This window comes from Eptesicus fuscus, chromosome 3 (genome assembly GCF_027574615.1).
Source record: "Eptesicus fuscus isolate TK198812 chromosome 3, DD_ASM_mEF_20220401, whole genome shotgun sequence".
NCBI classification, from domain to species: Eukaryota; Metazoa; Chordata; class Mammalia; order Chiroptera; family Vespertilionidae; genus Eptesicus; species Eptesicus fuscus.
In genome coordinates this window covers 20,294,393-20,309,827 of record NC_072475.1, presented here as the reverse complement: position 1 = coordinate 20,309,827, position 15,435 = coordinate 20,294,393, and the positions used below count along the sequence as shown (strand labels likewise).

Here is a 15,435-nt window from a genome sequence, read left to right as displayed (position 1 = left end):
CTACTGTCGGGGTCAGGGCAGGCCACCTCAAAATATCACACATTAGCATATTGATAATTTTGAATTAAAGTTACTTGACAAGCAGTCAATGCTAAGAAGGGCACATGGACCCACCCTTCTCTCCTTGAATGCAGAAAATAAATCTCCCCTATGAAAGGTCTCCTCCTTGCTACAGTAGACTGAGACACCCTTATCCCTAGAGCTAAGGAATTCAGGTCTACAAAGCTTGTTATTTCTTTATTAATTTATTAATTTTGTATAAGAAAGACTTGTTATTTCTTTACTAATTTACTATTGAAGCCCAAACTTTGTTTAGATTCTTCACTAATGATTACACAAACCTAAGTTTCTTTGTCCTGTCAAATGTATTGTTTCTTTGTCTAAAAGGCATAAAGAGCTGGCTGGTTCATAATTTCTCAGAGTATCATTTATAACCTCCCACATGCACATATTAAATTACTTTTTCCTCTGTGCATCTGGTCTTATGTCGTTTTTATTGTTAGTTCAGCCTTAAGAACTCAAGAGGGGCAAAGAGGGGATTTCTCCCCCTCCTCAACACTACTTTCTACTGTTATAATGCAATGTAACATAAACCAAGTTTACCTTTGATTCTCCCAGTACCCAATGACACCTAGATTTAGCCAGTGTTCTAAAATATTAGTTTAGTTTAATAATATAAATACATGAAAGAATAAATGCATACAGGAACCAAGAATCTCACTGGTATGTTATTGTGTTCATTACCACATAAATCAAGTAAGTATGTTTATTTTTCACTTGTTCATCATTCATTCATTCATTCAGCTTTAACTGAAAATCTATGTATTCTGTACTGTGCTGAATGGTCAAAAGAAATGGCCCCTATTCTCTAGCAGCTAAGAACCCAGTGAGATGTCAACAGAAGCAATTCTAGGGATTCAAGTGCACAACCACATAGGTTGATAAATATGTTGGACACATCCATTTAATTGATAAGTAAATGCTAAACCAATAGTTAATATGAAGGACCAATCCCACTAATAAACAGAGATTAAGAGCATTTGAAGGCTATGATTGAGAGGTATTTCTGGTATCTCATATTTGGCTACCTCTAGGGTGAGAGAAGTGTTACATGGAGCAATTCAGGAAGGGGATGGACAGAAAACAGGTGGGGCTGTGGGTAGAAGGAAATTCTGAGTACAGTAAGTAAGGCCTCAGAGAAGGCTTGAAGGAGCCATGGTTTGCTTAAATTAAGGTGTTCTTGAGAACCCTGTCCACAAGCAAAGCAGAGGGACAGGCAATAAAATGAAAAGAAACCAAAGAAATTAGGTTATCTGAGGATGTACCTTAATAAAAAACATTTTAATTTGGTTAAATCCTGCCCCATCTTTAGTATAACCTTCTTAGATGTTTTTAAAAGTACTTCATAGGAGGACGATTGTACTTTTTAACACTATCCCAAGTCAGACTCTTCCTCTTCATACAACAAAGAGGAGGGGAAAAAACCCTCTTCTGAATAAATATGTTAAAAACTGGAATATACATACTCATCCTTGTCCACCTTCTCTCGAAGCTTCTTTAGTTGTTTATGTTGGCCGTACTTCACATTTTGCATTATGTTCTCAAAGTATTCATCTTCCTTGTAGTTGTACTACATCATATAAAAGATTTTGGTGAAAATATTAAAACCAGAATCTTCAAAACTTTTGCTAAAAATATAGAGGATATTTTCTTAAATTCTACCTATTAATAAAGTTAACAGAGAGCATTAAAACTTACCAAAGAAGGATTTAGTTCCAACCAGTCTAGTTCTATATTACAGGTCACTGTGGCTGTGGCTGAATCACCACTTCAGTATACTTAAACACATAAAACTAAGTGGCAAGCCTTACCATATTGATATTAATCCTTATATACCAGATGTGATAACAGCATATTCTTATTAGTACCTACTATGGGCCAGGCAACATCCTAACAATATTTTAATAATCTTGTGAAGATCGGCTATTATCACCACTTAAAAGTTGAGAAGCCCAGTCCGGCTGGCATAGCTCAGTGGTTGAGCGTTGACCCATGAACCAGGAGGTCACGGTTAGATTCCCAGTCAGGGCACATGCTTGGGTTGCAGGCTTGATCCCCAGTAGTGGGTGTACAGGAGGCAGCCAATCAATGATTCTCTCTCATCATTGATGTTTCTATCTCTCCCTCTCCCTTTCTGAAATCAATAAAAAATATATTTTTTTAAAAGTTAAGGAAACTGAGATACAGACAAGTGCACTTGTGGAGCTAGGATTTGAACCCACACAGTCAGCTTTGAGTCTATGGTCTTAGACACTAGGCTCCTGCTACAAGGGTCTCCAGGACTACCATGCTACAGCCAGCTAATTTAAAAGAAACAGTCAACCTTTTCTGCAAATGGATAAGGACGAGAGAACACTGTGGCTTACAAGTTCCACATCAGACTAGTAATCAATGGATTAGGAGTCACTGTCATCTCCGATTTTCGCAAGGATTACCTTGTCATCACCAGGGTTTCAAGTAGTTGTGGTGACCACAGATTAGTAACAAGAATCTCAGCTAAGTCTGAAATAAGTACTGCAGTGACTTTAATCAATTCTCTTCTCTTACCACTGTTGCATTACCAAAAGAGAATACAACAGTCTCTGGTTCCCAGGTATTTTTTTGTTTGTTTGTTTGCTTTTTAAATAGAGAATGCATGTTCTAGCTTATCCAGTGGAGGCATAATTAAAAAGTGGGTGGGAATCTGAAGATTTGACTTTTCAGGCCTTTAAGACGAGATAAGGAGCCTGAGTGCTGCCTGCTGTTCCAGCACTTTGAAGTCTACCCTTGATACTCTAAGTTTGAGATTCTTTTTTTTTTTTTGTTAATCCTCACTGGAGGATATTTCTCCATTGATTTTCTGAGAGAATGGAAGAGAGAGGGAAAGACAGAGAAATATCAATGTAAGAGAAACACATTGATTGGTTGCCTCCTGCATGAGGCCTGACCAGTACCCAGGCCTGGGAGGAACCTGCAACCAAGATACGTGCCCTTGACCGGAATTGAACCCATGATCCTTCAGTCCACAGGCCGATGCTCTATCCACTGAGCCAAAGCAGCCAGGGCTACCCTTGATACTCGAAAGGACACTGGACTTTACTTACTTCTTAAAATGGAATATATGGAAGCCAAAATAACAGATGCAGGACAGGCCAATGAAACAAAAGGCTAAAACTGAAACAAACAAACACAGATCTGTCTTCAGTGCTAAAGACTTTTATAAAAAACCTATGGGCCCAGCCGGCGTGGCTCAGTTGAGCTTCAACCTATGAACCTGGAGGTCACTTTTCAATTCCCGGGTCAGGGCACATGCCTGAGTTGCAGGCTTGATCCCCGACAGGAGGCAGTCGATCAATGATTCTCTCTCATCATTGATGTTTCTAGCTCTCTCTCCCTCTCCCTTCCTCTCTGAAATCAATAAAAGTATATTTTAAAAAATAATAAAACCTATGGTTTTAGGCTACTTCACATAATTTTTGGCAACCAATAACTAAAAATAACATTGCCACCAGCCACAGGTTTCATTAACCCAAAGTCTTAATAGAGACTTACCTCCTCATATTCTTTATTCAGTTTGTTATCATCTGAGAGAATGTCATCAGGATAGCCAATTCTTTCTTTAATTGCCAAGGCCTATGAAAATTGTAATATTGAATGTGAGGATGATTACCTAACTTTCAAATGCAAACATTGTCATTTGCCCATGAACATCAACTGAGTAACTTGATCCATACCGTTTACAAATAGAGTATCAGTCAACACTTAAAAAACATATTTGAAGTGGCTTCATCCTGGGGCTCAAAAGAAACAAAAAGTTGGTCTGAAATTTAGCTTCTAATGCCCTGTCCTCACAGACTGCAGCTTTCCCAAGAAAACCAAAATGAAAGCTGACAAGTCAGCTTTCAGGAACTTTTTTCCTGTAAGACTTTTTCTTCAATTTACAGGACAAGTAACATTTAGAGCTTCCATTCTAGCAGCTTATAATTATCTTTCCACATTACCGATTTGGCTGAGAAAACAGATATGGGCTTATGTGTTCGTGCTAATATTCTTCCTGAATATTGGTTCTTGGAATTTTTATGTTCTACCTCAGTCTCCAAGCCTGTGTACCTATCTTCTCAAAGTTAAACGAATGACATCAATTAAACAAGTAGCAAACAAGAGTTTTCCTTGTTATACCAGCTCACGTTTACCTCTTGCTTACTGCCAATTCTAATTTTTATGTTTAGTATTTTAAAATTACTTACTTATTTTTATTATTTCATGATTACCCCTTGTTTACTACTTGCTATTTCTATTTTTTTTTATTTTCTCAAAGATATTTGACTTTTGATGTTATCATATCACATTTGCTCTTAAATAATTTAATTTAAATTTGTCATGGGGAATTAAGCCTGTATCTGAGTTATTTGGTCTGCCATCAAAGGGATGTGGTTTTGTTACAAATCTGTTTCATAAGCCCAGGATTTCCCCAGTGGCTGGGACAGGATATGTGTCACTAAGTCAGTCAGGCCACGCCCACTTTCTTGTAGGTTTCCACACATTATTAATCAGCCCCCTCTTATTAGCACTTTATTTTCTAGAACACATTTCCCAAAAGAGTGTTCTAATGGACACAGACTACTGAAATAAAAGTTATTGCATAAAAATAATTTATTGTCAAATATTTTGGACAAATACTATGACAAAAACATTAAGCAGGCTTCTTTATTGCAGGACTTCTTACAGTAAAAATTAGGTTGTTATAAGTGTCCAAGAGGAGGAGTTAATTTGTTTCTTTATTCATTCAATATATGTCCAAGGGTTTACAATGAGCCCAGTACTTTGCAAGGGGCTGAGGCTTCAATGCCAGGCAAAATTTCTGCCCCCCAGAGAGCTTACCGTAAAGATCAATGATAAGCAATGAAATGAGAATTTACTCTCAGTGTGATGTATGATGCCATAAAATCACACCCTCAGAGCATGTAACCTAGACTAAGATGGGATCAGGCAGTGCTTCCTAAAGTCTTTTGACCAAGGGACTCTCTTTTGTGGAACAACTTGGCACCTGTTTTGTGACACCACCTTGGGAAATGATGATCTAGAACAATTCAATTGCCAAACACAGGACCATGTCACAGAGAGCCAGAACATGAATGAAGCAAATCCAGCCCAAATTTCTGAGGACTTTGTCAGAATAATGAAAATATAAGGAGGCTTAAAATCTAGACCTCACCTACTCAGGCCTCTGTGAAGCTGAAAAAGATAGTCCTTTCATATGACTTAATCCAAAACAGAACTACACTGCAGCTTGACTCTCTTATTATATTAGGTTTTTGAACTCCCTCTGTTATCAGTTCAAAATATGGTCTGTTCTTCTTGCCACCTTAACTTCAGACAAATAATCAAGTTGCATGTGAATACTGCTTATAAAGCACATACAGTTGTCACTGGACATGTTGTTCCTTTTAGTTTTATATAGTTAGCAAGATAATGATCATGGTAAATTTAAACCTAAAATTTCCTTAGAAATATCATCTTTCTTCTTATGCAAAATATTAAAAGTCCCAATAAAAGGGACTATAGGTCACCTTATAAAACTCAAAAATTATACAGAAATACAGTATTTTTTTTCTCCCTATGTTTTATAAAAAACTAGAGGAGGCATGTTTTTAAAAAATTTAGCTAGAAATTTGCATTACAAATTGAGGGCATATTTTTGACATTGTTAGAGGCCTTTTAGGTATACTTCTTAAAAGAAGAAAAATTATGAACCGCTAACATCATTTCATTCTTTACTTGTTAATGTAAGATTTTCTTCTTATTTTCTGAAGTCTTCCTTTAAAAAATGTGGAGATCTTCCAAGGTTTTGAACTGAACATGGAGAGTAGGAGTTGATTACAAAGAAATAATAAAAAACGGAAATCATAGAAAAAAATATTTATCCATAAAAAATGTTCCTGAAAACATTATAATACTGAAGGAACTTGCTTTTATTTTATGTAATTTTTTTCTCACTGTCTTTGATCAGGTTTTTATTCAAATTCTTATGCAATTCTTGATTATCTTTTTCTCCTGAATTATCTTAAAAATTGGTATTTCTTTATTAAAATATTTTTTCTTTGATAGTTAGCCCTGCCTTGCTTTTTACCTTTTCTTCAGCTCTCTTTTTTGTTTCAGCATCCATCCAAGTCAGCTCATCTAAAGTCTGAATAAAAACTTCCCGGATCTGTGTAATCAAATCCTCAACCTCAAACCAAAAGAACAGAAGACAAATTTAGGCCATTAGTTAATTTTTTATAACACAAATTGAAAGAGACAATAGTGGGTGAAAGCCTGGGGTAGGTGAGGGGCAGGAACAGGATGGAAAGGGTAAATGGGGATTGAGGGAGGGGATATCTGTAATACTTCCAACAACAAAGATAAATTAAAAATTTTTTTTTAATTTAAAAAGCTATAATCTATCTTTACTAGTATGTGACTTAATAATATATTAATAAATATAATTTATAGGCAGACTATGACCTAAACAAATGGATATACTAGTATGTGAAAAATTATATTTTTAAAGCAACATCGTTTTTATCAATACTTATGATTAAATAGGTATTATATCTATACATTGATCAAAAATCATGTTAAGAATGTACTGGTTTCCATTATCATTAAAGAAGAAGTAACATAAAATATTAGCTGTCATTACCCTTTGTAATTTAGTACAGCATGAAGCAGCATTTCAATAGATTATTTCACCGTATCTTCAAGCTGCATTGCTTTCATGTCAGTAACAATGAAAAATAGAGTACCTTTCTTACACTTCAACTAAACCTGGTTTTACTTTTTAGGTTTTTAAGAAAACACTAATGCTTGGTCAATTTTGCTAACAGAAGAGTTTAGAAATGACTGTATCACTAGAACATGTGACTGTTTCCAGAACCTATTGCTTCTGGAAAAAGGACAGTTGCTTTTGGATTAAATAATATTGGGATCAGAAACATAACCAGACTCTTGGGAGAGGGAAGATGAGATTTACTGGGAAGTAATGGCAAATTATGATTTCAGAGGTTACCTGACAATTAATAAAATTTTAGCCCAATTATGGACCTACTAATTGCCCATCAATGCAAACAAGTGAGTGAAAGTGTGCTGTGCTGAAGACATTACCACGTGTTTACTGTCTCCAGCAAATGCTGCTTGCACATAAAGCCTTCCCACTGCGCTGTCCATGTTCGCATTGACAAAGTTTGCACAACGTCTCCAAGCTGCTATTTCTGATGTTGTGCCATAAAGGGCCTACGGGAGAGAAAAAGGAAATGGCGTTTGATCAGGAGTAAGACAGGAGAGCATGGTCAGAACACAATTCTCACAGGTCTCACTAGTCTTTACGTCTCCTAAGTTCTTGCAATATTCACTGCTTCTCCTCACAAGGCACGTTGTCCTTGCCGATGATAAAATGCAATCCAATTGGATTGTTTGCTTACATACGATCTGAAAATAAGGTATATTTTCAGTACCTGTCCCAGTAGGACTTCAGGCTACTACAAGTTAACATCCTTCTAGACAGCTTTAGGAAAAAAAGCAACCCCCAAAAAACCCTCCCAAACAAAAAATAACACCATTGCCTCTGCATAAACATAAATGTGAAGTAATGTTCAATAAACGTCATAATGAGAGAAATCTGCTATACAAAAAGGCACATTCCTGTTTGTTGAATGTTTTAGCTGAACTTCCAGCACTTAGAAGAAATCTATGTGTATAAATTTAAGTACCAACAAGGGGACTAACTTAGGGAAGGGAAATTTAGCAAAATACCAATTTCACATTCTTTAATTTTAAAAATGTGTCTGTATTTTCTTTTAAAGGGTAAAAACACAATTTCAATCAGAAAGTTATTTCCTTTCCATGACACCAACCAATACTGGACACGAACCATTCGCTAGAATTTCTCCTTTCTCATCCTTCCTGCCCTCGCCCCCTCACAACACAACTCAAATGATGATTGTTTAAATGTAGGCACGGCCCAATAAAAGGCCTTAAGGTTGTCTCCAGGTAGGTGTTAGTGGATTGTCCACCTCAACGTACTCCATCTGTGTGTAAATCTAGTGTGCTATGAACACCTGAAAAATCAAGTTAATTGCGATATCCCTGCGATTAATTTTTAACGCCACACAAACACCAAGCCAGTATGTTTGTTTCATGAATGGCTCACATAACCAAATGCATATCCTCCCATGGCATTTCAATCACGATGCCACAGTAGACAAACATAGGATGGCAAAGACCATAAAAACTGGCTTTTCTATGATGGCTTTTCCAGACATCATAGCCTAAACATGGGCAAAATAAGCAACATTTGGCATTTTTGTCTCTTGGCCAAGTTCACCACATTCTAGCAGTATACATGGCACCTTCATAACCATGTGTCTCTTTATGTTTTAAGTCTTAAGAAAAGAGAGATTGTATCTTCACCTTGCGGAAAGCATTTCTGGACTCCTTGTAGGTTCTGCTGAGGCTGCTTACAAGATCCATTATGAACCGCCAGGACATTAAATTTTGAAGATCTCTGTATAAAAAAACCCACCACCCAGCAACAAAAAAGATGAGGCTGCAAAGCTTCTAAAGAGTGATATTAAATGTAAACTCTGAGGACATGGGCACTCTGACATACTTACCTGGCAGAGTATTTGGTAAGAATGAGCTTAAGTTTGGTTAAATATTCTGGAGCATAAACAACCACATCTTCCTCATTTGTAATTTTAATATCCACAGTAGACATAATTTCATTTGTGAAATTGGACCAGCTGAATGGCTAGAAAAAAGCAGGCACAAAACATTCAGTAATTATGAATTTCTCTTCTTGATTCCAACACTCAATTATGTTCAGGGGTCAGACATAGTTAGGGCGTCAGCTGCAGCACAATATAATTATCACAATTATCCAGTCTGATACTTGTATGGGATTTTCCCTCAATTGTTTCAATTGGTTTTGAATAAAAATTAGTTCGGCAACATGGTTATTTTGATAGCAGAATTAAACCAACCATTTAAGAACAAAAGCAAAGCCTGTAAGTGTAGAGAAAATACAGTTAGAAATTAGGCTCAGTGTCATCTTCTTGGTCTAATCAATATAAAATAGAAGAAAATGTTAGCTTTAAAATTTATGCAAACATTTAAATGGGTATAAAGTGTTTATCTTTTAAAAGTGGGTTTTAATAAACAATCCACCCAGCTGGCGTGACTCAGTGGTTGAGCATCGACCAGGTCACGGTTTGATTCCTGGTCAGGGAACATGCCCGGGGTTTTGGGCTCGATCCCCAGTGGGTGTGGGGCGGGGGGAGGAGGAGATACAGGAGGCAGTTGATCAATGATTCTTTCTCATTACTGATGTTTCTATCTCTCTCCCTTCCTCTCTGAAATCAATAAAAAATATATATTTTAAAAATAAATAAATAATCCATGAAAACACAGTAATATATCTCCGTGAAGATCCTACAGTAAATGAAAGCACGTTAGTTATAGCAGAGGTTCAATGAAGTTATAGATGCGCCACAGAGGGTCCAACGAAGCCAAACAGAACACTGTCAATATAAGGTCTATAGGCATGCAGTTTTACTCTTCAGAAGCTAAGTTTGGAGTTGCCAAAAGATGGAAGCTTGTCTTTTTAAAATGGGAATTGTGGTTATTCAACCACCAATGGATATAAGGAAAAACAGCAGAAGTGGAGATCATGCACGTTTTGCTGAAATGCCACATTTCAGTGCTTAAGAATGTTTAAAATTACCAATATTTTAGGCTCTAGGGTTATACAGATAAGTATATACTATGCTGATCACTTTCTAAGTATGACGTGCGATGTTCCTTTCTTGATTTCCTTTGGTGGTTTGGATCATTCTTTCAAAACATACTTATTAGGCACATTACAGCATGGGTGGACCTGGAGAGCATTATGGTAAGTGAAATAAGCCAGAGAAAGACAGTATCATATGATTTCACTCATATGTGAGATCTAATTAACAAAGTGGTCTAACAGGCAAGATAGAGACAGATTCATAGATAGAGAGCAGGCTGATAGCTGTTGGAGGGGAGGTAACTGGGGGGTGGGGTTCAGGGGGGAGGTAGAGGGATTGAGCAAAAAAAGGGGGGGGGAGAGAAAAAAAACTCATGGACATGGACAACAATGTGGTGGTTGTCCTGGGGAGAGGGCGTGGGGGAGGTAGAGGAGGGTATAGGGGAGATCGATGGTGATAGACAGACTTGACTTGGGATGATGAACACACAATACAGTGTACAGATAATGTGTTATAGAATTGTGCATCTGAAACCTGTATATTTTGTTAACCAGTGTTGCCCCAATAAATTCAATTTAAAAAGTTCTGTGAGAAATTCCTAACTGGAAAGGTTATGCTTTTTAAAAGTCCCTTTTTATTATAATTATTGCCAAAGCACATCCATCACTGAATGCAGTCATTTGCAGATTTCCCCATGGTTGTTGTTTTATTTTCCAATTGTGTGCCACAACGAATACACAAATACACATGAATAGCCTCCCAAAGAGATAATTACATACCAGCTAATGAATTACTACTAAGCAAAAAGATGTCAAACTGCTGCTTATAAATGGAATCTATGAGACAGAGTTTTCTTATTTCTTGTGTTCTATTTCTCCATTATTGCTCTGAACACCTTGTAGATGCCTTGATACTTTCATTATCTGACTGTCCAACTCTGATGGCTATATAATGGTCTTTTTGAAGGATTTTCAATTTAATATTTTCCAAACCCCTTTCTATGATCATTCCCACCATTATTGCAAAGCTGCCTTGAAAAGGACTTTTACTTTTAAAATCACCTCTAACTAAATATAATAGTTTCAAATCGTTATTTTTTTTCCTGGTTCTGTCATGAAGTCAGCTGGTCAGTGTCATCTAAATTCATTTAATATTCAATTTACTTCAATAAATAATAAATCATTGAAGTTTAAGAAACTGTATTTCAATGTTAGGAGTTTTAGAAATGGCTCAATAAGAGAGTACATAAAACTTGCTACTTACCTTCCCATTGATCTCTAATGAAAAGTTATTTTGGACCTGGGATAATTTCATCTTGTTATAAAGAAGCATTGGATCATTTCGATCTTCAGGTTTCGCTGAAGCCTATGGATTTAAATTGTGATTATTATTTTAGAACTAAGAATTTTTTAGAAAAACATTATATTTAAGGAAAAAAAAGGAATATGGTATAGGTAAATATACTTTAAGTTCTACTCTATACTTATTTTGTAATTTATTTTGTCATATCAAAAAGGAAAGTGAAATTTAAGAGATTTTAAATATATTCAGTAACAATTATCAAGATTTGGCTCTATTATTGACTATAAGCAATATGTGGCCTGCTTCCTTCTGTGGTTAATGGCCAGCTCAGTTGTGTCTGTTTCACATTATAATAATTTTTTTGAATATAGTCATCTCCAATTTATCGTGCAAATTCTGCCTCCCACCCCCCACCACTATTATTCAGTGTCCAAGTTATAATTCAGACAGGGGAAAAACCCATCTCACAGTGGTTTCTGCAAGAATTTAAAGCAAATAAAACAGAGAAAACTCATGTTTAGGTTGCAAGGTATCTGAGGAGTGCTAGCACTTTGTACTTTTGTGACTAAGCTCCCATCCTGCCTAAGCAGTTTACTGCTCTATACTCAACCATATCCAGCTTTACTTTTTTCCACTGAATCACAAAGAAGAAGAAGAAGAAGAAGAAGAAGAAGAAGAAGAAGAAGAAGAAGAAGAAGAAGAAGAAGAGGAGGAGGAGGAGGAGGAGGAGAAGGAGAAGAAGGAGGAGGAGGAGGAGGAGGAGGAGGAGGAGGAGGAGGAGGAGGAGGAGAAGGAGAAGGAGAAGGAGAAGGAGAAGAAGAAGGAGAAGGAGAAGGAGAAGGAGAAGGAGAAGGAGAAGGAGAAGGAGAAGAAGAAGAAGAAGAAGAAGAAGAAGAAGAAGAAGAAGAAGAAGAAGGAGAAGAAGAAGAAGAAAGAAACACAATGACATACCCCCCCCACCCCCCCCACCCCCCCCAGCTAGTGGCTGAAACGAATTAAACTGGGAATTGTTTCTCGGAGACAATGCCTCCCATTTCCCCTTTAGGTCACTTATTTATGCCTTTATTTTCAAAATTATTTATTGAACATCTCCCACATGCAACAATAAGCTGGACACCGTTAGAGATACACAGATGATTCAAAGGTGTCTAAGGTACCACCCAGACCTCAGAGTCTAAGAGAAGAGAGAAAATATAGACACAAATAATTTTGAGATCCAACTATTAAAGAGCTGAGGCTGATCCAAGGAGAACATGGTCTGGGAAGGTTCAAGTGGTAAAAACCTAGGGCAATAAACTGTTCTCTAATAATTCTGTGTTCAACACAGAGCCACGTGTAACCCAACGATCTTCCATTCATCCTGCTGTAGCTCCAAGCAAAATCTGGCTCTGACTGGAGATTTTTGGTTTCACGTGGCCCTAGGAAAGCTAAAATTGTCCTCAAAGATCTCCAGTCTTCAAGATTCTGATGGCAGTGTTAAGTCGATGGGATGTAGGAGAGCAGGCTGTTATTTGCAATGTTAGCAAGAGCTCTGTGGAGACTAGGCTGAAACCAAACTTGGGTTCAATCAATTACCCTGATGTTGCTTCAACAGAATTCACTCACTTGAGACTACAGACCCAGTCAGACAAGAAAATGTAAACTCAGACTCCAAGAGTTCACCTGCCACTAGAGGAAATTCATGAAAATACCCTTGGGCTCTGCTGGTAAACTCTTCCTGAGAGATCTCCCCGCCTGAGCTGAGCAGCCTGGCAGTCTGAACTCGGTGACATCACACAGTCATGCAGCCATGTTCAGGGTTAATATTTCTTAGCCAAGGGATAGAGATAATCTCTTTAATCACTATAATTTTTTTTTAAGTAAAATTGTGCCTATCAAGACTAAAACAGCTTTACTCGACAGTTAGCAATCAAGTGTGTCTTGAGTCTCAAGGACATCTCAACAACAGTTTGGCTGTAGTTAGAATTTTGATATAATTCACATATAATAGGTAATTAAATGTACTTAGTTTAATATTTGTCAAACTTAGTATGTCTCCTGGATGTCGGAAACCCAGTTTACTATAAAATTCTGCAGTTTCAAAGTTCCTCTTAAAATTAATGATCCTTTACTAAGCTATGCATTTTTATCACTTGGTTAAAGAGTTTTACCTTTCACCCTTAAAATATAATAGAGAGAAAAAGAAAGAAAAAGTAGTTAATGTTATTCAGTGTATCAGAGATAATGTGTTTTACATTGGCAATTTCTTTTTCCAATTCCATAATTTTATTCATTTCCAGAGAAAGCTGGTTTTCATCTATGGGCAGTCCTCTTTCCTGACGTATCAATTTGGCCACAGAAATCATAAAATCCACATATGCTGTACAAGTCTGCAAGAAACAAATAACAGTAAATTGCTGGCAAACCTTCTAAATATACATCACAGTACTTTAATGTAAAATTTTATTTCCCATTCAATATTAATTTCCGGTAACAGATAAAGCACAATAAAATAGATACGCTTTCCTAGAAAATCAATGTGCCATATATATATAGCTATTCATGAAGACATGGCCACAAATTCATATTAATATTAACAGGTTATCTTTATACCTTTATATCTGTTTCCTCTGGCCAACAAGTATTTCTTTTTTTAAATGAGACTATGTTCTCATGAGCTCCTCCAGCATAAACCTGTGGGTTTTAGTTAATTCCATAGTTGGCTCCCATTACTATGAAATTTCTAAGCTTCCATAGATTTGGATATCAACTTTCTTCTAAGAATCCAAGTTCTTTGCATTTTATCCATCACATACATTTTAACTTTGTGAAGGTAAGCTAGTTAAATTATCAAATGTTTATAGAATATATCAATGCCTTCTTCAAGTTCAGAGTGGCATCAACTCCAGGAAACTGAATGCCATTTTCATAAATCTCAAGCCATTGCCATTTAGCCATTATTTAACTATCAGCAAGTAAAATAAATGATGATCCCACCTCATGAAAATTCTCTCAAAATTCAAGTTCCCAGCACCAACTGGATGACAAACAACCATGATTGCAGAAGCCACACAATTTAGATCGAAGGGCACTGCTATTTCTCTACTACCTGTTCACAGGGTAGATACAAATGAAGGCTATCTAGTGCTTAACACTTTCACAGTTTCAAGAAAGTTTTATATCCCTTCTCATTTATTATCCGTAATAGGGCTATGTTACATTCTTCTGAATTTACAGTGACTCATTAAAAGGATTAAACATAAAACTCATGGAGAGATGAAAATTTATTATCAAGCAAGAACCTCAGCAAAATGTACAGTTATTATCAACTAGAGGCCTGGTGCCGGGTAGGATTGGGCCTAAATGGGCAGTTGGACATCCCTCTCACAATCCAGGACTGCTGGCTCCCACCCGCTCACCTGCCTACCTGCCTGATTGCCCCTAACCGCTTCTGCCTGTCAGCCTGATCACCCCCTAACTGCTCTCCCGTGCTGGCCTGGTTGCCCCCAACTGCCCTCCTCTGCAGGCCTGGTCAACTCAACTGCCCTCCCCTGCAGGCCTGGTCCCCCCAACTGCCCTCCCTGCAGGCCTTGTCCCTCCCAACTGCCCTCCCCTGCAGGCCTGATCACCCACAACTGCCCTCCCCTGCAGGCCTGATCGCCCACAACTGCCCTCCCCTGCAGGCCTGATTGCCCACAACTGCCCTCCCCTGTTGGAGTGATGGTCAATTTGCATATCACCTCTTTATTATATAGGATTTTAAAGTCAAGTGGACACTTTTAAGTAAGATTTAGATACTAGCATTCCATGATCTTTATTAAATGCTAAGCAAACAGTTCCCTGGGGAGAGGGCTCTCTTTTCCATGATACCTCGTGATGCTGGGATGTCTAGCTAGCATCTCTATCTATGGATTTGACACTCAATAAAACAAACTATGAGATTTTTAACACAGACTCAGCTGTGAGTCTGTGTTAAAAATCTAATCACTAAGGCACAGGAAAATAGAATGGTTTATGTGTATTCTTGTGAACTCCTTTCTTTTCCTACTCGAAGGTAATCAGAATTCTTGTTTCACTTTGAAATAAACAAATATGTCTGAGTTAACACCTAATGGGACCATCTATTCCAAAATCTAAGCATGCCGTGTTTTTTAATTAACTGTATTTCAAATCATATAAATTCATCTGCACTCATCAGGAAATTGCTACTGACTATGAACAAAATGGTAATTTGAATTTTTCAATATCAACCTACTGACATTGGTTTTCACTCTATGGGATTTTTTTGTTAATCAAATAAAAAAATAATAATAAGAATGCTCTCTTGCACTTTGCTGACTCTGCAAAC

At 37.1% G+C, this 15,435-nt stretch overlaps 1 protein-coding gene across 3 annotated transcripts in view; it reads right to left on the bottom strand.

The window, feature by feature from the left end:
- MME (membrane metalloendopeptidase) overlaps positions 1-15,435 on the bottom strand; it is a 96,412-nt gene that overhangs the window by 32,833 nt on the left and 48,144 nt on the right. For all 3 annotated transcript variants that reach the window (XM_008142213.3, XM_028146482.2, XM_054713660.1), the window contains exons 9-16: positions 13,343-13,477; positions 11,070-11,171; positions 8,691-8,827; positions 8,488-8,581; positions 7,183-7,311; positions 6,170-6,268; positions 3,592-3,672; positions 1,527-1,630 (exon numbers count right to left, since the gene is read on the bottom strand). In XM_008142213.3, the coding sequence (XP_008140435.1) occupies positions 1,527-1,630; positions 3,592-3,672; positions 6,170-6,268; positions 7,183-7,311; positions 8,488-8,581; positions 8,691-8,827; positions 11,070-11,171; positions 13,343-13,477 (881 nt within the window). The remainder of the gene's footprint in view (positions 1-1,526; positions 1,631-3,591; positions 3,673-6,169; positions 6,269-7,182; positions 7,312-8,487; positions 8,582-8,690; positions 8,828-11,069; positions 11,172-13,342; positions 13,478-15,435) is intronic.